The sequence below is a fragment of the Dermochelys coriacea genome, chromosome 17, assembly GCF_009764565.3.
Source record: "Dermochelys coriacea isolate rDerCor1 chromosome 17, rDerCor1.pri.v4, whole genome shotgun sequence".
NCBI lineage: Eukaryota > Metazoa > Chordata > Testudines > Dermochelyidae > Dermochelys > Dermochelys coriacea.
Window position 1 is genome coordinate 5,267,699 of NC_050084.1, and position 26,643 is coordinate 5,294,341.

General features: G+C 41.9%; 1 protein-coding gene across 9 annotated transcripts in view; it reads left to right on the forward strand.

The window, feature by feature from the left end:
• Nucleotides 1–26,643, forward strand: part of DHX40 (DEAH-box helicase 40) — a 141,488-nt gene that overhangs the window by 64,162 nt on the left and 50,683 nt on the right. For 5 of the 9 annotated variants that reach the window (XM_043499644.1, XM_043499642.1, XM_043499646.1 and 2 more), the window contains 2 exons: nucleotides 15,498–15,608; nucleotides 23,647–23,792. In XM_043499644.1, the coding sequence (XP_043355579.1) occupies nucleotides 15,498–15,608; nucleotides 23,647–23,792 (257 nt within the window). Of the gene's footprint in view, nucleotides 1–15,239; nucleotides 15,379–15,497; nucleotides 15,609–23,646; nucleotides 23,793–26,643 lie in introns of those variants that run through there. The other 4 variants (XM_043499647.1, XM_043499645.1, XM_043499654.1 and 1 more) reach the window with 4 other exon arrangements.

Below are 26,643 nucleotides of genomic sequence, written 5' to 3' on the forward strand. Positions count from 1 at the left end.
CATTTCCAACAGTTGATTCATAACTAAAACACCCTATGAATCTGACTTCCCCTTTTGGCCTTTATTTCAGTGTTTAACTAATAAATAAGAGTTGGCTGATTTAACTAACCCCACACAGGCAGAATTTAGTTCTATGATCCTAAGACTCTGAGGGTCCTGCAGTAAGGCCATGGTGCTGGAGGTAGGGCTGCTGGGGGTGCTGCCGAAACCCCTGGCTTGAAGTGGTTTCTTTCACATGCAGGGTTTACAGTTTGGTTCGATGACTCTCGGCACTCCCCCTATACAACTTGTTCCAGCACGCCTGGTACAGCCTCTCCATGTTGCATCCTTATAGGCTGTGCTCTGTTCTCTCACTGATGTACTGGAGTTCCATCTCAGTAATGTACACTGATGCTAATGATGGTTACACATGTAATGAATCCCCCTGTGTGACAAAGGAAGAATGGGAAGAATGGGATCCCACTGCCCAAGTCTCCTACACAGTGTGTATGTGTCAGTTTCACAGTTTATTTGTGTTAAGTCAGAATGAATAGCTTGAGGATCTGTCCTAATGATCTTCTAGTTTTCTCAGGCAGCTTACATGCTAATTCTATAGTCTGCTGCTCTTCAGAAACAGTGTTGTTTCCCTATTTTGATCCAGCCCTTACTTCCTCTCTTACATTTATGAACTGGGTGTGAACTAATTGTTTAACCTTTCATTTCACTTACAGTATCTTATCACACAGTAATGATCCCCTGCTGATAGATGCACAACAAAGCAAAGCCAGAGACATTAAGGAGCTAGATTCTAATTTCACTTATGCTGGTTTTACACCACTGTCTTAATTGGCATTACTCCTCATTCTCACTAGAATAAGTAAGAGGAGACTCAAGCCCAATGATCCTGTAACACCACCCTGTTCTATTGATCTAATTTCATTTATAACAAATGATTAATACGGACTGAATCCTTTTGCCTGATGGATAGAGGAGAAACAGCTATTCACTGTACCATTACTGAATGGCTGCCTTTGAATTGGCTCGGTGATCATTTTTTGTAATGTACCTAAATCAGCAGCTTGTCTTCTATATCAATATCTAGATCTAATGGGACGTCCCTTAATTGTTGCTAGCATGCTCCATTGTGCCTAGGTACTGAAGGGCAGGTGGCTCACTGGTTCCACTAATTATGCATGTTGTTGCTCTTGTTGATGTGTTATAGACTTAAACTCCCATTGAAAAAGGTTCCTAACTCACTTAAGCACATTTGAAAATCCCTCGTTAGTCACTTTTTGAAAATAGGACTTAGGGGCTTTTGAAAATTTCAGCTTCAGAGCCTGAATTTGAAAAAAGTCGAGCCCCCTTAGTTCACACTAACTTCAGTAGAAGCACAGAGAGCCCAGTATGTCATGGACAGAACTCAGTGTCTGACAGGACTGGGCCCATCAAATGCCTTCAGGGCAGTTATTTCCTAGGTGTCTGTGCAGTAGACACATCTCTAATCTCATTTCTTGAGATGAGACTCAATTGTAAATTATGACTCTAGATCCCAGTTTCCTCAGGAAGTCAGGAGTGTTCAGCTGCAGGGTTTTGGTCAGATCTTGTTGTGAAGTTTGGATCTGAATTTCCCGCAAAGTTGAGAGATGGTTCTGATCCCAGAGCTTTAGTTAGGACCCATCTATTGAATCATAGATATCAGGCCTTCAGAATCCCCTCCCCTCTCTCTGGGAAAGACGCCCTTAAGAACCTGCTGTATGTGTAATCAGTTGACATTAATTTTCACTTTTGGCCAATTACTGCATGTGTTCCACATCTTACTTTCTTAATGTAAAATAAATCCAGGAACTAGATCAGGTTAAATTCTTTAGAAAAACACTTGCTGGAAGATACTGGCTGGTGGAAAATTTTAAAGCATTTATGTTAATATATTACTTGTCTTCTAGCAAGAAAAGCTATTTTGAATCAGAGGCTGAAAATGTATTTGAGCTAATCATGTGAAATCTGATTAACAGATTTATGATGGAGATTTGGACCAATGTTACTGCAGCAAATGGAATCTGGCAACCTTGGGGGATATGATTGAAAGGGATTCCTACCTGCCCAGATGACTCAGAAAGATTAGTAAGTGGGCCTTGATATAATAGTAACATCTTTTGACTATAGCTGCGGGCTCTGGAGGGTCAGGACTATATGTGGAGGAATAGCTATGAGGATGATAAGTCACCCACAGGAGTTGTGTTGTTTTAATGTCTGCTCCCTGTGACTCCACAGTGAGGACACTGGTGATGGTACTGGGGCTTAGATGATCTCCAGCTTGGCAGAGCCATGGTGAAGGCCACACATGCATTGTATCTGCTAAACTATCCACCATTCAGTAATTTCAGCAGCCCTGTCCTCTAAGTTATTTCACTGCCTATTATGAAAAAAGAAAAGGAGGACTTGTGGCACCTTAGAGACTAACACATTTATTTTATTTATTTGTAGCTCACGAAAGCTTCTGCTCAAATAAATTTGTTCGTCTCTAAGGTGCCACAAGTCCTCCTTTTCTTTTTGCGAATACAGACTAACACGACTGCTACTTTGAAACCTGCCTATTATGAGTTAGCATTCAGGGATATATTTTTTAGATTGCGCCATAAGGGCCTAATTGCTTAACCCAGTGTGTTGTGTATTTGCTTTCTTCCTGTGAGTTAGCACTGTTCTGTTGAAGAGAGAAGTTTAAATGCTCCTTAAAAGGAAATAATGCATAAATAAAAGCAAAATTGTTAACACTTAGTTGACCCTCTAATCCCTGATCAACTGCCTGATTGGATTAAAAGGGAACTCTCCAGACAAATTTAGGCTGTGTGAGGAGAAGCCTGATTCTACAGATTCTTACTCCCATGTGCAGTCCTTATGCAGATGAGGTGACCAATAAGGAAAAGATCTACAACAAACCATCGTCCACTTAGGAGGATTAAGCCCTGAATTTTTACAAAACCCAAAGACTGGCAGACAACAAAAAACTTTCCAAGTTTTTTTTTTTTTTAAATGTCCTGAGAAAATAAACATTCCCCCTCCCTTCTTTCAAGGTGCTTGCACTCCAAACTTTACAGCATTGTGCATAGAGCCTGAAAATTATAGGAGGGAAACGATTGCTGAGATCAAAGAAGAAGTCAAGCAGCCCCAGCACAAGGCACAATAGAGTCCATGCTGTTATATTCGCTGTGGTAACCTGCAGATTAATGTTATTTCACTGTGTCCTTGACAAGTATTATATCTGAGGAAAAAATGAAAAAGATAACATTTAAAACAAAGGTTTCAGAGTAGCAGCCGTGTTAGTCTGTATTCGCAAAAAGAAAAGGAGTACTTGTGGCACCTTAGAGACTAACAAATTTATTAGAGCATAAGCTTTCGTGAGCTATAGCTCACTTCATCGGATGCATTTAAAACAAAGTTTTCATAATAGTTTGCAAGGGATTTTGGTCGCAGGATGGGGTTTTCCGGTGAGTGTAGGGCATGGTGACCGTAGAGCTGATTTTTCCATTGCCCTGCACCTTGTCTACTCAGTTACACCTGTACAAAAGGAGTATAAAATGCCAGCAGATCAGAAAGATCGTGGCTTACACTCACTTTACACTGGTGTAAATGACTGCTGCAGGGCAAAGGAGAACCAGGCCCTCTGTAGATTCATGCAAGGGAAGCGGATGACGTTAATAATTGAGGCTGCATAGTGTGGTGGTTAGAGCGTAGGCATGCAAATCGGCAGACTTAGGTTCTAATCCTATTTTTGCTGCAGTATCACTCTGTGCCTTGGTTTCCCTATTGGGACAATACATCTCTGCCTCACAGGTACAGAAGGTGTTTTAGAAGAGCAAAGTATTAATATAACCATAGAGGATTTTAGTGAAAGTTTGCATTCTAAAGTCAAGACAAGGTTTTGTCTGTTGCAAGGGAAACCAGATGCAGTAAACCCTTCTAAACTGTCCTTTCTGACAAAATAATTGGGCCTGATTCTCACTTACGCTAAACCCCTTCGCACTCTTTGGCAGAGTAAAAGGGGCCTTAAAGTAGATGTAAATGTAATGTAGTCATTTTAAGACCCCCTTTTTGCTCCCAAAGCAGTGTAAAGGGGCTATACTATAAATGAGAATCAGGCCCATCATGATCAAAGTGCAATGCACAGAAATATCTGTCAAACTAAATGTTTACATTCCTAATAAACAAATATTCTGTGCCATGTGGCTGCTTCTTCCTTAGAGTTTAATTGTGGAAGGAAGTTTTCAAATGGGAGCTAATGTTTTCTCAGGTTCAGGTTGGGAATACTGGGCCAGATTGGTTCCCCTTTCATTAATGAAAGGGTGGAACCCAAGTATTGATCCTGCTGTTGAAAATCTCTCTCCGTAGCCAGGTTCCTACTCAGAGCTCTGACAGCTGAGCCAGCTTCAGAAAAAAGGATTTTCAAGACTGAGATGACTATCCCTTCCTTAGGCAAAATCAGTTTGGTGCAGGAAATAGTAGCAGTCACACTGACTTCCTTTTAATGATCTGGCTGCAGGATGAAGAAGCCTTCTAATATGTTTTTCCTTAAAGGAAACCTCTTACATGAGTTCATATTCTTGGAAGGTATTCTAGAGCTTTTTTCTCTCCAAATGCAAATGGATGCAAGTGGCCTAAGAATTGCCATAGTTTATAAAGCTGTACTCTGATTCAGTTGAGGAAACTGCTCTTCATCTCGATGTGTATTCTTTCCTCAAACAGAGCAGCTAATACAATACCTGATGTCTCACCCAGCTCAGTTCTCATGCCAGGATGTTGCAACATTGCTGTGACTTTGTGGACATCAGATTTTTTTTCTTAGCTGGACTCCCTGGTCACTCAGAATTTCATGGCAAGAGCAGGGATAGAGCACAGATCATCATGCTCCAAAAGGACTGGCTCTTACCACTTGTGCTGCAGGAGACTCTCCTTTACCTGTCAGTAGTAGAGGGGCTATGACATTCAATTGAACTGTTCTGATTCTATCGAGTGGAGGGCAGTGCTACATAACACAGGCCAGTTCATTACAATATTACTCTTCAGCTAGTCGTTCTACAGATTTGTCAGTGCTTTTATATTCTCCAGTGTTTAGAGGAGGTATATTATAACTCAGTTACCTTGATGATGATACCTTGTGTCTGTGGGATCTGTTTCATAAAAGTGCTTAATGGGTGTTAAAATTAAGTCCTTTGCAAGAAGGTATTTATTAAGACCTTTGAAAACTAAGGCACAAAGAGGAGAAATGACCAGTTCAAGGGCAGTTGCAGACTGAGGAATAGAACCTAGGAGCACTAACTCCTAGTCCCTTGTTCTGACAAGTAGACAATATTCCCATTCTGTGATTAAACCAGGTACATACAACTTGGAATTAAATCAGTTTATTCCTTTCTGATACGGAGTAAGAAGGGGATGTGCCCACTGCATTGTGTGGCGGTGGGGAGTTATTATCTTTGCTAGTTTCACAGCGGAACTAGCTGCATTTTGAACCATAAAAATGCTCCTTCCCAAGATTTCAGGTAATCTTTTTCCTGTGCAATGCATAGTAATATAGTGTACAAAACTCTGACTAAAGGCCTGTAGTCTTTATGGGCCTTGGGGAGCCAAAATGGTTCCACTCAGATCACATCAAGATTGAGGAACTTAGTTTTCGCATGAAGCAGAAACTCAGCTTGAAGAAAAACCACAGAAGAAAATTCAAGTGGAAGCAAGAAGTATAGCTAGCAATTTAAAATTGCTATACACACCTGCCAGCTGACCTATTGCCTCCCCTCCCTGTCCACAGTACAGCATACGCCTGGTCTCCTGAGGCATTGTGCACAACCTGACTGCTAACACAGCAGGGGCAGCTAGAGATCTAGCAGCTAGCTGCCATAAGAAATGTCGTCCCTCTACCACTACACGCACATCGGAAGGCTACATGCTACTCGAGGGTCATGCATTAAAACTTCTGACAGCTGAGCAGAGGAGAGAAGTATGAGCAGGCTCCAAATCTGAGCTGGCTACATTAGGGAGCAGGATGGTAGGTGGTTTTCAAGGAGGCAGCTGCTACTTTACCTGTAGCCATGGCAGCATATCGAGTGGCGCTCTTGAAATCGTGCACTGCCCCTTCTTTGCCCTGACCACCACGGGACTGGTCTGTGTCTGTTCCATCCCTCTCCCAGTTGGGAAATACTGGATTATAGTGTGGCAATTAATTAGGTATCTGGACACCTTCTGTTGCTTAAGTGTCAATTTCAGACCATGTACTATATACACTTGTGGTTGTGTGAAACGAATCAATGTCATCCCTGCTCTTTCTCCACTTTGATTCAGTCTATGTTGGTAAAGGGCTCAGAATTGCTGTACATGTTGGGTGGGTTTTTTTTTTTATTAACTTTTCTGACTCCACTTGCTCTAGAGCCTGAATTTAAGTGAGAGTGGGAGGGGAACCTTCTGGCACCATTTTAAATAATGTGTAATGATGCAATTAATGCCTTTTAAGGAATGAATGCTGCAGGGATCAGAAGGCTCCAGCTGCACTGTCTGTTACAATGATACAGTCCATCAATTTTAGAGGGGTAACAAGCCTGTTGCAATAAAGCCACAAATATCATCTGAGAAAATCAAAGATGCTTTCAACAAACTTCAACCTTCTGAGCTTTTAATGAGGGGTTGTGGGGGGGGATATTTTCAAACCATGCAATTTGCACAAAGAGTTAGAAACTTTTTCTGGGTGGTAGGTTTAAAAATTGTTAGGGATAGGAAACCAGCAGCATGGTGTCTGTACAAAGGGTACGCTTGTACTGATACTATTAAATTCTGGGATTTGGAGCTGGTGGCTCCAAGATTGCAGAGTTAAATAAGTTTGACATCAATATCTTGTTTCCCTTAGAATGGACTCTGTTAAAATTAAAGTGTATTGGTAAAGATGTTGATGCCCAGTGACATCCTTGAACAAATTAATAACAAACATTACTTATTTCTAAATTTTTGAAGATTTTGCAGAGGATTTTGCTGCACAAACCCCCTTAGTCAATGGAAGTTGTAACTTAATTCCATAAATCTCTGAAAATTTAGGAGCCGGATAAGCAAAATATCGGGCCTGTTCCCAGACTGAGGAGCAGAGACATTACATGACTCCACTAATTCTAATAGGAACTGCCCACCGAAATCTGCTGTGCAACAATGCATGGATTTGACTCATCTGTGTCAACAGTCCAAGAAAATTATTTTATTTTATTAAGGACCCTGTTTTCCTGGTTCACCAAAGGAAATTGAGCCAGGATCTGATTTTAGTTGTTCTTTGTGATGCAAATATCCGATCTGAATGGTGACCTTTCTCCGTATAGTATAATTGCTCCATTGCATTGACATCCGTGATTAAAGAGACTGTACCTAACGTTAAGTTAACAGAGCCCCCGGTGTATTCCTTCATATTCACCTGTGCATGCTACTTGGCTGAAAAAATGGAAAATGATCCTGAAACTAATATACATTCTGTCTGGGATCCTAAGTATCCAATCCGAGAGTAATTAAACCTACTGTAAATATGCACCATCTCCCATAAGAGGGCTTTTTGTAGCATAGTCTTACTGGTCCCCTTCCTATGCTTTACAGAAGCTGAATGTAACAAACAGTAGAGGGGTTCATTTGATGCCACAGTCCTCAACTGAGATTGAGCTGGGAGCTTCTACACCAAAAACACAAACCTCTTCCTCTTGAACTAAAGGAGAACTTTTAGCTGTAAGAAGCAGACTGTTTATAGATGCTGAAGCCAGAAACTGGAGGAAAACAAGGCTACGTGTGGGAATCCAATGTACTACTGCTGTGTGTTATGAAGGGGTGATCAGCAAGAGGCTTATTGGGCCAGTAGTCTGCAAACATTTGGACCGGTGAGTCTCCGTGAAAGCTTGCATTTTGTTACCCAGGAATGCCTGCATCATGCTTCAAGGAGATGTTTTATTATAAGAGACACAACCTGACAAGCTTTATTGCTTATACAATGCATGGAGATGTTTTATGGCATTGTAAAACTTAGGAGTGTATACATTGTCTGGCTGTGATATTTTTTTCCCCCCCTCAGGCTTCTGTCTTCTCTCTCAGGGTTTATCTACGTCACTAGAATCCCTAAGTAAAGCTGCAGGCTGGTCGTGTACTGCCAGTAGGCATCAGTGAGCAATATATTAACATGTACCCCTTGGTAAACAACTTGATTAAGTTCACTTGGTGGGAACATTTAGATTTTGTTCCGAACACAGATATGGAGCATATTGAGCACTGTGTATTAAATGTGTATAATCTGAACTGACAGTGGTGGGGTGAAGACCTTGTCAGAGGGGTCAGGTGCAAAAGTATTTTGAAAATATTTGACAATGACGCATTCCCAAGGCAAAGCCTTTCTCTTCAGAGCAGTGACTAGCACAAATGACTCAGCAGAATCAAGAGAGAATAGGGGGTGATTCCACCAGAGGTAGAAACGTTATCCCAAATCTCCCTTCGGTTTGGGCCAAGAACTTTTTAACAAGGTGCTCCTGTGAGTTGCCTCTCCAGCCAGTCACTGCTAGGCAGCCTGGATGGCAGAGAGGCCTGGCAATAGGGCCTTTCACAATTAGATTCTCAAATCTAGCCCAGTTCTGAAGTGACCAAAAGTAGTTAGAAGCTGGTGGCTGTTGAGTGATTGATGTAAGTGAGTGAATTGGCTCAAGTCTGGTTCTCATGGACAGAATTGTCACCATCACAAATGACACTAATGCGGAGTAGCAGCAGAGAAGTGAGAGGCATAGAGGAACAAAGAAGGATAGCAGACTGAACAGCCCTAGATGTGATCCTTTCCAGATCAGGGTGATACAACACTGGGGAAACTTGCACTGCTGCTGCCTATGTTGCAGCTGAAGAGTTGACTTCAATCTCCAGGGCTCTCAGTCTGTGCAGACTTTAATTGGGACTCGGTTTACATGAAAAATATATAAAGGTTTTTTGTAGTGTCTATTTGATCTGGTTTATTTTGTGTTTTAATTCACACATCTGCTAGACTTTGGGCAACACAATACAATGTATTCACTCTGAGTTGCACAAGACTACATGCTAGAAATGGAAAGAGAGACAACCTAACGGAAAGCATCGCTGATCTGGTGCAGGATTGTTTCCCTGCAGAATATTTTCTAGTGCCTTGTCCAGTCCAGTTTTAAATGTCTGACATAAATAAACTATCTCTCACACACACATACACACATGATTGCAAGAATGTGTTCGCTCATTAAATCCTAAGTCAGTCATCACAGTGTAATGATTGTTTCCCCCCCCCCCCATCCCATCGCTCCATTTTTAATTTGTGTTACCTATGTACTGTGGCAGCTCTGTGGCAATCCTAAAAAGAGCAAGTTTAGACATTTGACTCTTCCTGTTTGCTCAGAAACTGCAACAGAAATCTTGAATTATCTGTCGGAATACCCAGGAAGAAGCTATTGAATGGGTAACAGAATAAACCCTAGCAATGGGTGACAGGGTCCCAACACAGGGCAATAGCCTCTTTTGCTCACATCAGTGATAGCATTCAATATTTTCCCTGTGTTGTTTCTGCACTGCATCTTGACCCTAATGTAGCAATCCATGCCTATTCAGAAATATGCTTGAGTGCATGCTCACTGTAGGCAAGTGCTTAAAGTTAAATATGTGGGTAAGGACTTTGCCGAACATTATTAGTATGATGATTTATTGTTTGTATTGTAGTAGCGCCTAGGAGCCCCAGTCATAGACCAGGACCGCATTGTGCTAAGTGCTGTACAAACACAGACCAAAAAGACAATATCGGCTCCAAGAAAATGGATTTAAGCACTTTAGGTCTGATCCTGCTTCTGTTCAACTAACGGGAGCTTTTCCATTGAGTCCAGTGGCAGCTTGAGCAGGCCCTTGATTAAATGCTTTGCTGTTTAAGAGCTCTTGTGCCTTATTAGGCAGGATTACATACTGTCACAGAGGGTAAAAAGCTTCTTTTTCTCTATTTGTTTTCCTTTTTTATGAGGTTTCTGAGCCAAGATGAACCATTGAATCCTAGAAGGCCCATCAGGGAAGTCTGTAAAGAAAAAAAATGATCATACTACTAAAGATGTCGGCAACAAAATAATTATTTTATAAAGAGACATTTCAGTTTAAACATAATTGAAGGGCAGTTTTCTCCTCCTTCTGTCATTGGTTCAGGTCTGAATATTGCTTGACTTAACAGTTGTGTATGATAAAACCCATTGTTTCATGTTCTCTGTGTGTGTATATAAATCTCCCTACTGTATTTTCCACCAAATGCATCCGATAAAGTGAGCTGTAGCTCACGAAAGCTTATGCTCAAATAAATTTGTTAGTCGCTAAGGTGCCACAATTCTTAAGTTGACTTAAGAATATTGTATTTTAGATGTCATTTTTTGGGGGGGGGATTTCACAGCTGGGAGAAGGAAAGAAGGAATTATTTCTCCTAGGTATTAGTTTAAAAATAAAATGCATGGTAGCTGGGTTTAAGCTGTTCAGGGTTGACTGTGTCCCAGTGGAGACAAACTAGTAAGTGGAGTGCAGGTGAAGTGGTCAAAAATGAAGGATAAATTCAGTTTATTATAGGGGTATCGCCACCACATATATGGTGTGTAGGTATGGAGGTGTGTCTATTATGGTGGCAGTGTGGATCAGTTTGATTAAAGTGATTAAATCAAAGTGATGCACACTGCTACCCTAATACAATAACTAACTCTCTCTCTCTCTCAAGATCCAGCTGATCCACACTGTTACCATAGTACAATAATAGTCACACCCCACTCTGAAGAGTTGGCAGCTTAATGAAAACAATAAATAAATAAATAAATAAATGTCTAACTCCCAGGCCCCACTTCTGCCTTCTCGCAGAGGAATTATTGCAAGCTCCAAGTGTTCAAAAATCATGAGTTTGGACCACTTAAATGATACTGACTTTAAAAAATAGTGTTTGTTCTTTGTATTTGCCTTCTGGGTGTACTTGGGTCATGTTTTCAAGCTTTCTTCCACAACCATGAGAACTAGAGACTTACTTTAGTTCTTTAGGTGAGAAACTCTGGTTTCATTTAATCACATGACTCTAGGAGCTGCATCATTGAGCAAAATGCTAAATGTGGGGGGAGACTCAGTAAAGTCACGAGAGCTGGGAACTCTACAAAGGTTCAACTCCCATTGATTTTATCTGCATAAGTGAGGGTACCAGTATGTTTCTGGAATATAGATATTTTTAGTAAAATTCAAAAGTGAGTCTGATTGTAAAAGGAGTTTGTTCTGGTGTAACTTGCATCCTCTTCCAGCCCATACCTTGACCATTTCTGCCCTCACTTATGCATGTACAGTTCTGTACTCACATATATGAGGGCAGAATTGAGCCCAGTTACATGAGAATATTATAATACCTGGCTTGCAGGTAGTGCTTTTTCATCTGTAGATCTCCAAACATTTCACAAAAGAGGTTAGTTATACCCATTTTATAGATGTAGAAACTAAGGCACAAAGCAACATGTCTTATCCAAGGTCACCAGGCATTCCAGTGGCAGAGACAGAAATAGAACCCAGGTCTCATGAGTCTCACTCACATGATTTATTCAAAAAAGAAAAGGAGTACTTGTGGCACCTTAGCGACTAACAAATTTATTTGAGCATAAGCTTTCGTGAGCTACAGCTCACTTCATCGGCTGCATTTGGAGGAAAATACAGTGGGGAGATTTATATACACACACACAGAGAACATGAAACAATGGGTTTATCATACACACTGTAAAGAGAGTGATCACTTAAGATGAGCCATCGCCAGCAGCATGGGGGGAGAGAGGAAAACCTTTCATGGTGACAAGCAAGGTAGGCTATTTCCAGCAGTTAACAAGAACATCTGAGGAACAGTGGGGGGTGGGGTGGGGGGAGAAATAACATGGGGAAATAGTTTTACTTTGTGTAATGACTCATCCATTCCCAGTCTCTATTCGAGCCTAAGTTAATTGTATCCAGTTTGCAAATTAATTCCAATTCCGCAGTCTCTCGTTGGAGTCTGTTTTTGAAATTTTTTTGTTGAAGAATAGCCACCCTTAGGTCTGTAATCGAGTGACCGGAGAGATTGAAGTGTTCTCCGACTGGTTTTTGAATGTTATAATTCTTGACGTCTGATTTGTGTCCATTTATTCTTTTATGTAGAGACTGTCCAGTTTGACCAATGTACATGGCAGAGGGGCATTGCTGGCACATGATGGCATATATCACATTGGTAGATGCGCAGGTGGATGAGCCTCTGATAGTGTGGCTGATGTGATTAGGCCCTATGATGGTGTCCCCTGAATAGATATGTGGGCAGAGTTGGCAACGGGCTTTGTTGCAAGGATAGGTTCCTGGGTTAGTGGTTCTGGTGTGTGGTTGCTGGTGAGTATTTGCTTCAGATTGGGGGGCTGTCTGTAAGCAAGGACTGGCCTGTCTCCCAAGATCTGTGAGAGTGATGGGTCGTCCTTCAGGATGGGTTGTAGATCCTTGATGATGCGTTGGAGAGGTTGGGGGCTGAAGGTGACGGCTAGTGGCATTCTGTTACTTTCTTTGTTGGGCCTGTCCTGGAGTAGGTGACTTCTGGGTACTCTTCTGGCTCTGTCAATCTGTTGCTTCACTTCAGCAGGTGGATTATTGAAGTTTTAAGAACGCTTGATAGAGATCTTGTAGGTGTTTGCCTCTGTCTGAGGGATTGGAGCAAATGCGGTTGTATCTTAGAGCTTGGCTGTAGACAATGGATCGTGTGGTGTGGTCTGGATGAAAGCTGAGGGCTCGTAGTTAAGTATAGTGGTCAGTCAGTTTCCGGTATAGGGTGGTGTTTATGTGGCCATTGCTTATTAGCTCCGTAGTGTCCAGGAAGTGGATCTCTTGTGTGGACAGGTCCAGGCTGAGGTTGATGTTGGGATGGAAATTGTTGAAATCATGGTGGAATTCCTCAAGGGCTTCTTTTCCATGGGTCCAGATGATGAAGATGTCATCAATGTAGCGCAAGTAGAGTAGGGGCATTAGAGGACGAGAGCTGAGGAAGCGTTGTTCTAAGTCAGCCATAAAAATGTTGGCATACTGTGGGGCCATGCGGGTACCCATCACAGTGCCGCTGATTTGAAGGTATACATTGTCCCCAAATGTGAAATAGTTATGGGTGAGGACAAAGTCACAAAGTTCAGCCAGCAGGTTAGCCGTGACAGTATCGGGGATACTGTTCCTGATGGCTTGTAGTCCATCTTTGTGTGGAATGTTGGTGTAGAGGGCTTCTGCATCCATAGTGGCTAGGATGGTGTTTTTAGGAAGATCACCAATGGACTGTAGTTTCCTCAGGAAGTCAGTGGTGTCTCGAAGATAGCTGGGAGTGCTGGTAACGTAGGGCCTGAGGAGGGAGTCTACATAGCCAGACAATCCTGCTGTCAGGGTGCCAATGCCTGAGATGATGGGGCGTCCAGGATTTCCAGGTTTATGGATCTTGGGTAGCAGATAGAATACCCCAGGTCGGGGTTCTAGGGGTGTGTCTTTGCGGATTTGTTCTTGTGCTTTTTCAGGGAGTTTCTTGAGCAAATGCTGTAGTTTCTTTTGGTAACTCTCTCAGTGGGATCAGAGGATAATGGCTTGTAGAAAGTGGTGTTGGAGAGCTGCCTAGTAGCCTCTTGTTCATACTCCGACCTATTCATGATGACGACAGAACCTCCTTTGTCAGCCTTTTTGATTATGATGTCAGAGTTGTTTCTGAAGCTGTGGATGGCATTGTGTTCTGCACGGCTGAGGTTATGGGGCAAGCGATGCTGCTTTTCCACAATTTCAGTTCGTGCACGTCGGCGGAAGCACTCTAAGTAGAAGTCCAGTCTGTTTTGACCTTCAGGAGGAGTCCACCCAGAATCCTTCTTTTTGTAGTGTTGGTAGGAAGGTCTCTGTGGGTTAATATGTTGGTCAGAGGTGTGTTGGAAATATTCCTTGAGTCGGAGACGTTAAAAATAGGATTCTAGGTCTCCACAGAACTGTATCATATTCGTGGGGGTGGAGGGGCAAAAGGAGAGGCCCCGAGATAGGACAGATTCTTCTGCTGGGTTAAGAGTATAGTTGGATAGATTAACAATATTGTTGGGTGGGTTATGGGAACCACTGTTGTGGCCCCTTGTGGCATGTAGTAGTTTAGATAGCTTAGTGTCCTTTTTTCTTTTGTCTTTTTTTTTTTTTTCCACTGGGCCACCCTATTTTCTTGAGCTACAACTTAATCATGCATTGATAAACACCACTGAACCTTGTTCCCCAGCTTGGTAAATATTGGGTAAGGTGGAACTTGATTCCAATCAGTTACTTAGCAAATGGCATTAGATGTAAACACAATATATCTTTCTTCTTATAAAAATATTTGCTTACCTCTCTGGTCACTCGGTATTAAAAGCACATTTAAAGCAGACTGGTTCAAAAATTGGTAGTACTTTTTTTTTTTTTTAGGGTAGAAGTCTAATGAGGGAGATGCATGCTGGATTGATTATGTAACCATTATAGTTCCACAGAAGCAGCATTGTAGTGAAGGTAGATTTGACTTGGCTAAGGGGTATAAATAGCTGAGCAGCAAGACCAAGAGAAGTGGCAATAGATGCAATTGCAATCCATACATTTATTACAATCTCACCCTAACAGGAATTAGGCTCTCTACATTTTATATAGAGAGAGAGTTCCTATTAAGGTGAGATTGTAATAACCCTATAAATGGCAATCACATCTATTGCCACTTCTCTTGGTCTCGCTGCTCAGTTATTTATGCCCTTTTAACCAAGTCAAATCTGCACTCCATCATTTTCCTTACTGGAAATTGCAAATTAACTTCAGCTTTATATACAGTATTTCTTTAACAAACTAACATAAGCCTGGGTACAATGTAATGTGTTACTATTTTCATGCTTTAGGGGAGGAAGAAAGCCTCAGCTTCCAGGGCAAATTGTTGTAAAAATGTTACCCAATTTTTTTTAACATTTTATTTTTATGAAAGAACCTGGGTGGTTGGTTATTGGGTTTTTTTTGTAGTCTTCAATAAATGCCTTTAAGTTCCTGGGGCAGGTAAGGAGTCACTGTTGCTTTAACAAGGGCTTCTTTGCCCTGGCTGAAGACCGAAATCTAAATTTAGAAAACAGAATGTTGTTGCAGATTTTCTTATTAAGACCCCTACTGTTTCAGCAAAGCCTGAACCCAGCAACCCTGGATAATAGGAAACAGGAGTCACTTATATGGAAGCAGGCAACAGGAAAGGGAAATGACTTACCTGTGACTAGGGTTCTCTGAAGATGGCATCCTTTGTAGGTCCCTTGGGCCTCACGCTTTCATGTGTGAGATTCCGGAGTGTGTTGAGATGGCAGTGTTTTGAATCCTTCCACTGTGGAGGTTGGTGCACATTCCTCTATCATAGAGCTGGGGCAAATATCTGAAAAACAACTTTGGGCAAATATCCACGCAGATTCATTTCTGCAGCATTCACTCCCTTTTTGTGTTGGCTTTCTCAGGTGTTCTGCCCAGCAAGTAGGAAGAAGGAGAGACAATGCATCAAGTGGACTGGATTGGGAATCAGAAGATGTGGATTGTATTCCTGGCTCGGTGACTATCCTGGTGTGTGAGTAAGTCACTTCTCTCTGTGCCTCTGATTTCCCCTCTCACCTTTTGTCTGTCTTGTCTATTTAGACTGTCAGTGCTTCGGGTGGGGAGTGGAGCCTGTCTCTTACTGTATGTCTGTGCGACTCGCTGCACAGTTGGGGGCCCATGAACTCAGTTGTGGCCTCAAGGTCCTACAGTAATAAAAATAACCATTGACTATAGAGTAAATGCTTAGTCATCTTAGTATGATGGAGGCTACCTTCACTAAACTCGTAAGAAGATACTGTGTAGGTAACAACATGGACAAAATGAATAAGTTTGGGGACTGGTGGTTTTAATGGTAATATTTATGCCTAACCTCATAACCTTGGTCCTCTATAGCTCAGGGAGAATGATCTCTGTATAGGGAGTAAACACTGAAAGGGGAGGAAAATACTTTTTGGTTGCAACCTCCTCTATGCAATGAAGGAACAGCATTCTCTAAGCGAAAAAACTCCATCCAGTCCTCCTTGGGTGTTAGGATGCTGCTGCTGAGGCCCCTTGTGGGTGAATTGAAGGGGCAATCAGCAGGGCTTTGGCAAAAGCTCTGAGAATAAGTTAGGAATGAAAAATAAAATAATAAATTTAGATACAAAATGTGCCCCTTCTATAGCCTGGGGACAGGGATGTAGGAAGAAGTGGAGAAAAGATACATAACTTTGACCTCAGTCTTGTTTCATGGACTTCAGATCAGGCCTAATGCAGCAAAATGCTAGATGTCTGGTGTGCTATCCAGTATCCCAAAGAAATGCCACAAGGTTTAAGAATTCTACTGAATAAAACAAAATCCCAAAGCAAAACTGTGTAATTGGTGCTTTTATCAACTTTCATGCAAAGGGCCTGATCCCAAGCCCATTGAAGTCCATGGAAGGACTCCCATTGATTACATTGGGCTTTAGATCAGGGCTGAAATACAAATGCCAGAAATGGTGTGCCCAATTCTCCTCTCATTTTTACTGCTGTAAATCATGGGCTTCAGTGGAGTTGCACTGGCTTAGGGAAAGGAGAATCAGGGAATGTGACTCTCCTAAAGGCTAAGGATTCTCAATAGATTTTTCTCTCACTTCTGATATTTGTTTTTGCTGTGACTCTCAGGCATCACATATGGTCACCAAACACGCATAGTCTACTAAGGACCATTGCACCAGTTAGAGTGACCATGGTTGATGGCCTTGCATCAAGCATTGTGTAACGAAGTTCCCAGATCTGGTTCAATCCCACAAATCCATGAATCCTGGTGAGTGGGGCCCATGGGTGGTGGCAGGTAGGGTCTCAAAGGAGTGTTTGAGAGCACAGTGTGCTGGACTATTTATGTCCATCCTGATGACATGGCCAAAGAGAATGCAACACCACTTTTGAACGTAATTATAACATTTTGCATAAAGTCAAACCACTTTGTGCTCAGGATTTGGCACTGACCACATATGGAATACCTCTAGCCTCTTCAAGTCTGTGTGTAAGAGGGTCCAGGTTTCTGACCCATACAAAAAATACAGGTAGTACACAGGTGTGATAGATGCTGAACTTTGTCTTAGCACAGAGATATTTTTGCATCCATAAGCAAACGCATTCATGCAGGAGGCAACGAGACCTATTCGTCAAAGAACATCTGGTTTGCTGCAACCATTTGAACTCTGCTTGCAGTGTAGGTAGATGAGCTCATCAGTGCTCTCCATGGTACTTGACCCCACCTGCACCAGGGGTTCTGGTGGCCCAGCTCCAAGATTCTGGACCTTAGTCTTCTGCCTTGAGATGTTCAACCCCATAGTGAGGACACAGTCTTGGAGCCCTTGGAGGGTAGGGCTGAAATTCTCTGACTTTTCCATATACATAAGGTAAAAGCAGCAAGGAGACTGCTATAGCACTGGGAACTAGCTAGGTCAGGTACATGGGTGTTTCACTGGTGAGAGAACTAATTGGCTAGCTCTGCAATCTGCTATTATATGTTCTGATTCTTTCCCAAAGATGGCAGGCATCTAATCAATGCCTGTATTAAGATGTTTAGGACCATAAACTTATATTGACCCTATGGGAACAAAGCAGTAGGAGAATAGGTGTACTTACAGAACCCTTCTAAAGACTGGCTTAGGAAAACATAGCATTATACTACATGACTCCTGTTGCTTTTTCTTTGAACAACAGGATTTCCCCAGAGGCTAATGGTGGCTTTGCTGTACTGGATGGATGAAGATACAAAGACTGCAATATCATCAATGCCCTGAGATACTGTTGTCTCTCCCTAAGAGGTCATCAGTAGGACTTGAACTCGGGCCTTTTAGCTCCAAAACATACATCTCTCCTAGCTTGGCTAATAGAGTTAGTGTCAGTGGGTAGGAGTAGTAGTAGGCCATTATACACTATGTGAACCAATCACTACACAGTGGCATACTTCAGAATAGTGCTCCCATTAGTAGGGCCCTACCAAATTCACAGCCGTGAAAAACACACCATGGACTGTGAAATCTGGTCTCCCCTGTGAAATGTGGTCTTTGTGTACTTTTACCCTATACTATACGGATTTCACAGGGGAGACCAGTGTTTCTCAAACTGGGGGTTCTGACCCAAAAGGGAGATGGGGGGGGTTTGCAAGGTTATTGTAAGGGGGTTATGATATTGCCACCTTTATTTCTGTGCTGCTACTATCAGAGCTGGGTGGCTGGAGAGAGGTGGCTGCTGGCTGAGGGCCCAGGTCTGAAGGCATCAGCACAGAAGTAAGGATGGCAATACCATACTGTGCATTCCTTACTTCTGCGCTACAGCTGTCAGCATAGAAGTAAGGGTGGCAATACCACAAGCCCCCTACAATAACCTTGCAGCACCCCCACACCCACACACACACAATTACAACACTGAAATCATGAAATTTACTATTTTTAAAATCCAATGACCGTGAAATTTGCCAAAATGGATTGTGAATTTGGTAGGGCCCTACACAGAAAATAATTTCATTACAGTTTACTGGATCTCAGAAGCACACAGTTGCATATGACTGATGATTATGAACACATAGAAGTAATTGTTGTTGTTTTTTTATACTGCCCAATACAGTACACCTAGAGAACATTTTCTGCACCAAAAAAAAAAAGTGTGGGCAGAGGGGAGGAAGTGATATTGTCACTGAGGGCTTGGGTTTTTAATCTCTGTCTCTCTCTCCTTAATGTTTCTCCATGCTCTCAACATAAAGAGGAAAAACAGGACTAGAAATACTTGTTTTCCTGTGATCATTTCCAGAATCACTTCTGTAGATCTTATTACTGCTATGTATGTGACAGGTACAGACAGCAATAACTGAGTTATATCATGCATCATGTGGGCTTTAGACACTGGTAACTTCTTTGCATTCACTACTAAGTCCCCACTTTGTGTTCTGATGCCTTTTGAGTGATGGGTTTGAGCTGAGCGCTGTCGTCCTACTGAGTGCACCAGAACATTATCCTTAATGCGCCAAACACCAGTAAGAGAATTGCCAAATTATTGATTAGAAATTAGATTTCTCCTCCTCTCCCCCAGATCATTCTTTTGCACAGTAGCATGTTATTGCAACATCAGTTACATAAAGCAACTAGTGACTGTTACCGTCAGTTACTCTGTCCCCATGATCTCCTCTGCATGTGAGATTTCTGTCCCACGTACTATATGAACTCCAGCTCCAGGCAAATAACATAGTTTGTTCCTTTAAATAAATTTGCAGGGATTCATTTTAACTTTTAGATGATTGTAAACTAAGAGTAATCAGGTTCTAATCAGGTTTCAGAGTAGCAGCCATGTTAGTCTGTATTCGCAAAAAGAAAAGGAGTACTTGTTAGTCTCTAAGGTGCCACAAGTACTCCTTTTCATTCTAATCAGTCATTTTCTTCCCTGCAAAGATAAAGGATAATGTTGTTAAGTCTTATTAAAAAATGTTTAACTCATAATCCCAGAGACATCTGGTTACCTTTTCCATCCCCAACCTGAGGACATTGTATGCACCAAGATAATAGCCTCTCTAGGCTGGAAACATCATGATACAGAACAGGGGCCTGATGACACAACTCTTACTCACAAATAATCATGTCAAAATCAAAGGAAATATTTCAGTAAGAATTACTGACAAGAAACTTGATATGGGTTTCGAGGCTTGATCCTGTGAGGTGCTCTAACGGGACTACTCATGTTTAAAATTAAGCATGTGTTTAACAGTTCTGCTGGATGCAGGCAAGTTGCTTGACAGCTTGCAGAAACAAGTCCCTCATGGCTGTTTATATGAGTGTTCCAATCACCTGGATTGCACTTGTATATGGAACATAATAGTAAATTATGACCATCATAAGATGTAGCTGCTCTTATTTTTTAAGTGAATTCAGTTCCTATGGAAATACTGGACAGAGACCCCTGGGAATTGCAGTCCCCGATTTATCACGTCAAGTACAGTGAAGGCAGAAACAGTGCAAGCTTTCCCCGAGGCCAGCGTGCCTTGACCTGGATAATGGAATTACACCAGTGATAGATTTGGTCCAATAACTGGAAGTACGGAGTTGGAGGCTATTGTGCTGCAAAAGTCTTTTTTTTTTTTCCTGTGCTAAGGGGTGGAAATTCAAACCTTTGTAGAGGAGCAAACCAGAATCCTACACACCTCTTAAATCCCAATTAATGCCATAGTGCTTTAGTAGGACGTAACTAGTGCATAGGCCTTTTGGTCTTAAATTGCACTTCAGTGATGGATTTCATCCAAGCTGAATCAGATTATGGAATACAAATCAGCAGTGCCACCTCCAATCATTGAAAATCATCAGACCCCAAAAAATCATGGGGCAGGTTTAAAAATCATTAGATTAAAAAAACTCGTACCTTTTGGAGTTCTTCTTTGCTTTCTGGTTTCTGAGACTTTTGGGTTCACTTGCATCATGTTTTCAAGCTTTTCTCTGCAACCACGAAGGTTAGGAACGTACATTTTAAAAATGAAAGCTGATATTCTCAGGAATTCACATGGCTCCAGGAGTTGGGGCTTTAAGAAAAACACTGTATAACATGAAACTTTCACTTAGATCAAAGGAGTTGGCAACGCAGAAAAGCAGACTGCAGCAGCAAACTTTAGATTCCATTCCAGTACAGCATGGTAACAGAACATTGGTCCTTGGGCATGTGCATGTGTCCCAGTGCCCAAGCCACAGCTGAGGTTTGGATTTGGGCCCATCTCGAGTACGAGCTGGGCTCTTTTGCATATATTGCGAGAGGATTCACTTTGATCACTTTGATGCAGGATTGTGCCAGATAGTCTCCATGAGGCTCATGATTCAACTGCTATGTCAGAGGAATTATCTGTCCAAGGAGAGATGCACCATTCTTCTGTCAGTCTTTAATCTTGAACATACCCAAGAAGCTTATTGCTCTGCCTCTGAAAACCCACATAGACTTGCACCCCCCTCCCCATGTGGAAGGGGTCTGTAGGGGATGTTTGTCACCCTGTGTAGGGAAGCAGAACTACTATCTGTATTCGTAAAGTCCAGCTACACCTTTTGGCAATGAGAAGGCTATTTTTGTCTGGATTAAAGTGAGATGAAAGCTAGTACTCAGGATTTCAGGAAGATCCCTGAGATTTAGCATTTTATGATCATACTTTATTTTTAGCTGTAGCTTTTTATTTTTAGCTGCTTCTTGTATAAATTCGGCACCTACCCAAAGTCTCCTCCCCCTTCAGCTCCTCTTACCCTTTGTAGGCTGCATAAAGAAATGGTGGATGCTTGCTTGGTGTTTAGTAACATACCCAGATGCAGCATACGTGTGAAGAACAGGAGGACAGACTGTAGGATGCTAGGTTGCACTGGCTGAAAGATGGTCAAAATGAATTCTGCTTTGGCAGATGGGAAGGTAATAGGGCTTTCCCATCTCTAATGTCTAGGGTTCTTTCATTTGGTGGCTCTCTCTCCATTAGCACGGGGAGGTCCCAGTTGTGATGTGAGCCCCATTGTGCTATGTACTATTGTAATAAATATAAAGGGAATGGTAACCATCTTTTTGTATACAGTGCTATAAAATCCCTCCTGACCAAAGGCAAAATCCTTTCACCTGTAAAGAGTTAAGAAGCTAAGGTAACCTCACTGGCATCTGACCCAAAATGACCAATGCGGGGACAAGATGCTTTTAAATCTGGAGGAGGGGAGGGGGACAAAGGGTTCTGTCTGTCTGTGTGATGCTTTTGCCAGGAACAGATCAGAAATGCAAGCCTTGCAACTCCTGTTAAGTTAGTAAGTAAGCTAGCTAGAAAATACGTTAGATTTTCTTTTGTTTAATGGCTGGTAAAATAAGCTATGCTGGAGGGAATGTATATTCTTGTTTTGTGTCTTTTTGTAACTTAAGGTTTTGCCTAGAGGGATTCTCTATGTTTTGAATATGATTACCCTGTAAAGTATTTACCATCCTGATTTTACAGAGGTGATTCTTCTACTTTTTCTTTAATTAAAATTCTTCTTTTAAGAACCTGATTGATTTTTCACTGTTTTTAAGATCCAAGGGTTTGGATCTGTGTTCACCTGTACCAATTGGTGAGGATTATTATCAAGCCTTCCCCAGGAAAGGGGGTGTAGAGCTTGGGGGGATATTTTTGGGAAAGACATCTCCAAGTGGTCTCTTTCCCTGTTCTTTGTTTAAAACGCTTGGTGGTGGTAGCATGCTGTTCAAGGACAAGGCAAAGTTTGTACCTGGGGGAAGTTTTTAACCTAAGGTGGTAAAAATAAGCTTAGGGGTTCTTTCATGCAGGTCCCCACATCTGTACCCTACAGTTCAGAGTGGGGAAGGAACCTTCACAACTATATAAACACAAAGTAAGAGACTGTTCCTATCCCAAAGCACTTACAATCTAAACAGACAAAAGATGGGAGAAAGGAAGTGGTATTATCTTTGTGTTACAGGTGGGGAACTGAGGCACAGAGAAAAGTAGTAACTGACTTACAGTCAAGTGGGACATCTATGGCAGAGCTGGGAATTTAACCCAGATGTGCTGAACTGCAAGCCAGTGCCATAATCCTAAAACTGTCCTCCCTCTCTAGCCTCAAATGTCTATGTGCGGTATCTGTATAACTCCAAAAGGTAAGACAGCTTAGCGTTTATTTTCAATCACCCCTAAGAGCATCCTTTTTCAATCGCTGTGGAATGCAAAGAAGAGATATGGACCAAATTCTGTTCTCTGGTACTCCAGTTTAAAGCCAGAGTAATTCCATTGAATTCAGTTGTCATTTTGCATTTACACTGGTATAATGGAGATCCGAGGCTGGCCTATTGTTCTTTCTTTCTGGTGTTGGAATGCATAAGCCTAGTGGTTCTATAAGTTACATCTTTAAAAGAAATAATTTTGCTGTATCACGTCTTTGCCTCCCTTATTTGCATTTAATTAGAGAGAAAAGCTTTCTATAAACACAAAGGGCTTAATTCTCTCCCCATTGCTGATTTTGCTTTACTGAACTTAATGAGAGTTGAACTGATGTAAAGAGAATTAGACTTGAGAGTCATAGGTTTGTTGGCCAAACAAACCTATACATGTAACTGAAATAGTAACTTGCTTTGAAGAATTAGCACCTGGTCCCTTGAAACTACCCACTAAAAGGTTCACACTGATATCATGGAAAGTCAAGTTCACATCTACCATATGGATCAGCTGTAGAGCACACACAAATCGGATAAATTAATTGAATAAACTGAGAATTGTCCACGAACAAAATGGGGGGAAAAAAAGTCAAATGTGTTTATGGCTCAACATTATTTGTGAATTTCCTCATTGAATACTTCATGCCCCGCAGATCAGTGCAGATATTCAGAGTTCACACTGGTCCCACAACAAGTCTGTGGCAGAGATAATGCTAGAACCAGACATTCTGTGCGGTAGCCACTACATATGATTCCTTTAGTTATGTTATAGTTTGGGGATAATAGCATTTAGGAGCCCCGAGGTTAAGTTGAAAAATAACATCATCTTATTCAAACTACACAAGCAGGATAAAGTTAATTCCAGGTCTCAGTGAGTTCCCTTTTTTCATTGCATTTCTCCAGCAAGATATTGAGGGACAGCTCAACCAATGAAACACAAGGCAGAAGTATTGCATCATGGGCTGATTATACTCCCCCGAGGGCAGCACAGCGTTCACTGGACCTCTGCTCAGGAACTCAGCCATGTTTGTTGCAAATTGCCCCTGTTGGTAAGTATCACTCTTACTGCTGACTATCACCATCTTGCTGTCTGCATTTTATCATCCTGTCTCCTTAAAGACATTCCATTCCATTTCATCACTGAAAACAAAGTACTCCCTTACCACTGTCAGGTTTGTGCTACCAACAGTATTACCTTTATATTTGTTGTTTAACATTTATACTGCAACAGCATCTAGAGGCTCCAGCCAAGACTGGGACCTCAAAATCCCATAGAAGGTCGGTAGCAGAACAAGGAATAAAACCCAGGTCTCCCGATTCAATGGCATGCCCACTAGATCATGCTACAGTCCCATAGCAAATCTATAAAGCAGAATCAATCAAACGGTTTCTGGTATCCAAAGCTCTGAATTATTGATAAGCAATATACCCTACTCTGTGCCTGGTTTTTATATATTCAATTAATTATAAAATAATAACTTAGCATAGTGTTAAGATACATGAAGCTTGAGTCTTGGTGCTCTGTTTAATTTTTGGATAACAAGTCACTGTTTAAATTCTATGGGCCAGAGTCTGTTTTCAGCTACACCAGTGTAAATGGTGGCAACTCAACTGATTTCAGTGGATTTACTTCGATTTTTTTCCCCAGTGTAACTGAGAGCAGACTCTGCTTCTGCTGCCACACACACTTTCTGTTTGGAAATGAAGAGTAAGAAAAACAAAAGGGAAAACATGTTTTTCTTTTTAAAAATCAATAGGCAATCAAGGCAACACAGGCTCATTCATCAAAATAACCCAAGCAGGAGGTGAGGTATTCTAGCTGAAATCATTCTCGCTAGCTCATTAACATTGCTGTCACTACCGCATTCATGTCAGTTTGAGAATTCTGTAGCTGTTTCAGACAGTAGTGGTTGGTATGATACTGTCTCCTGCCTTTTCCTGCTTTAACCAGGTGGTTAAATGGTTTTATGTGGTTATGTTCAGAATATCCTTTTCCTTCTTTCTAACCCTCCTTTGATTCTCATACCAAAGCTTAGAATGGCCTACAAGCATGGATACACCACCATGACCTGAGTGTCCCGACCCTCTGTTTGCCAGAAGCTGGGAATGGATGACAGGAGATGGATCATTTGATGATTGCCTGTTCCGTTCACTCCCTCTGAAGTACCTGGCATTGGCCACTTTTGGAAGACAGGATACTGGGCTAGGTGGACCATTGGTCTGACCCAGTATGGCCATTCTTAGGTCTGAGTGACACCAGCTGGTGGTAATAATTCTTTGTGCTGCTTTCTTTTGCACCTTCTTTTCAGGAGTTCCGCTGCACTTTCTAAATCACTAGTGAGATAAACCTCACTTCCTGCCATGAGTCAGGGAAATAATATCTCCATTGGACAGTTGGGGAAACATTGTACAGTTGAGGCGCAGAGAGGTGAAGCACTTTCCAAGTCCAAAGAACAGCACGCAGAGCTTCTGCCTCTCACTCCTGTCCTTAAGTCCAAGACTGCTCTTCCTCCCTGGTCTGGTTGTACACAAGGTCTAAGGACATGATAAAGGTATCCTCCTTCCTTCAATCCACCAGCATGGCGGGACTGAATTCCCACCCATTCTACCTAGTTTGCCCTGACCACCATAGTATCCAAGCACCTCTCAATCCCCCTGTGAAATAGGAGAGCACTATCCCATTTTGCAGATGGGGAATTGAGGTACAGGGTAGATTAACTGAGATATCCAAGGTCACACAGGAAATCTGTGGCAGCACCAGGAGTAGAACGCAGGTTTCTTGAGTCCCAGTCCAGTGCCTCTGTTAGATAATCCTTCCTACCCTTGCCCTATTAAGGTCTTTAGGTGGTAGTAGCAGCTAACCCTCCACACTCTCTATGTTGGGAAAGTTAGGCCGATGGCACTAATTTAGCAACAGATCCAGTGGCTGCTCCCCTATCTCTTCCCTAGCCCATGGAGCTATGGGAAAGGCACCATGAAGCAGAGCTCTGGTGCTCAGGAGGGGTAGAGTCTCCCTTGCATGGTGTAGCCCATTTGCTATGTTCCTCTGAACAGCAGAAATGCAATTAGGGCCTTTCACACCTCCAGTAGTAGGGTAAAAAAGCCAGCATAGGGTCCATGGGAAATAGGGGCTAAAACCGAGTTAACACCAGGACACATGAAGCTCAACCACAAAATGCCAGAGGAAGGAAGGAATGGCCATTAATTTCCATGAAACTAGATGCTTGGGGTTGGATTTTCATTTACACTAAGGCCCCTTTTACACTGTTCTGGGTTTTATGTCCACTTTAAGGCCCCTTTACACAGCCAGAGCAGCCTAAATCGGCTTTGATATGAACGAGAACCAGGCCCTTGTTCCTAAACTCAGTTTTTGTTTCTGGGTGTGAAGTAGGAGGTGTAGATAAGGCACCCTCCCTTTATCTTCAAACACTCCATTCACTGTGGCCCAGAGGAAATGTGACCTTGTCCATCTTGCATGTACTTAGTAGAACATGGATTATGTGAACTCCGCAAACAGATGGTGATGATCAGCAGGAGAGTTCTGTGCCAGGGATGAATTTTTCACACAAAGAGGGCATTAACAGGGTAATAATAACTCCTAGGAACATTTACTATTAAATTACTTTATGTGGAAACTCTGTATGTCCCTGGCACAGAAATTAATAGATGCTCAGGCATACCCTGTTGACTTGTTAATTGAAACCCTGTTTATTTTACAGGTAATATTTAGGAGTTAAATCAAATTTAAAGTCTAAGGATTTATGACTGGAACAATTTAATGCTGAATTAGCCCCTGTTAAATATAACTTCCTAAAATAATAGCGTTGGTTCCAAGAACCCACATTTTTAGCCTATGCTGATCGCCCCTCGAATGAAAGGAATAGTCTGGCAGTAGCGTAA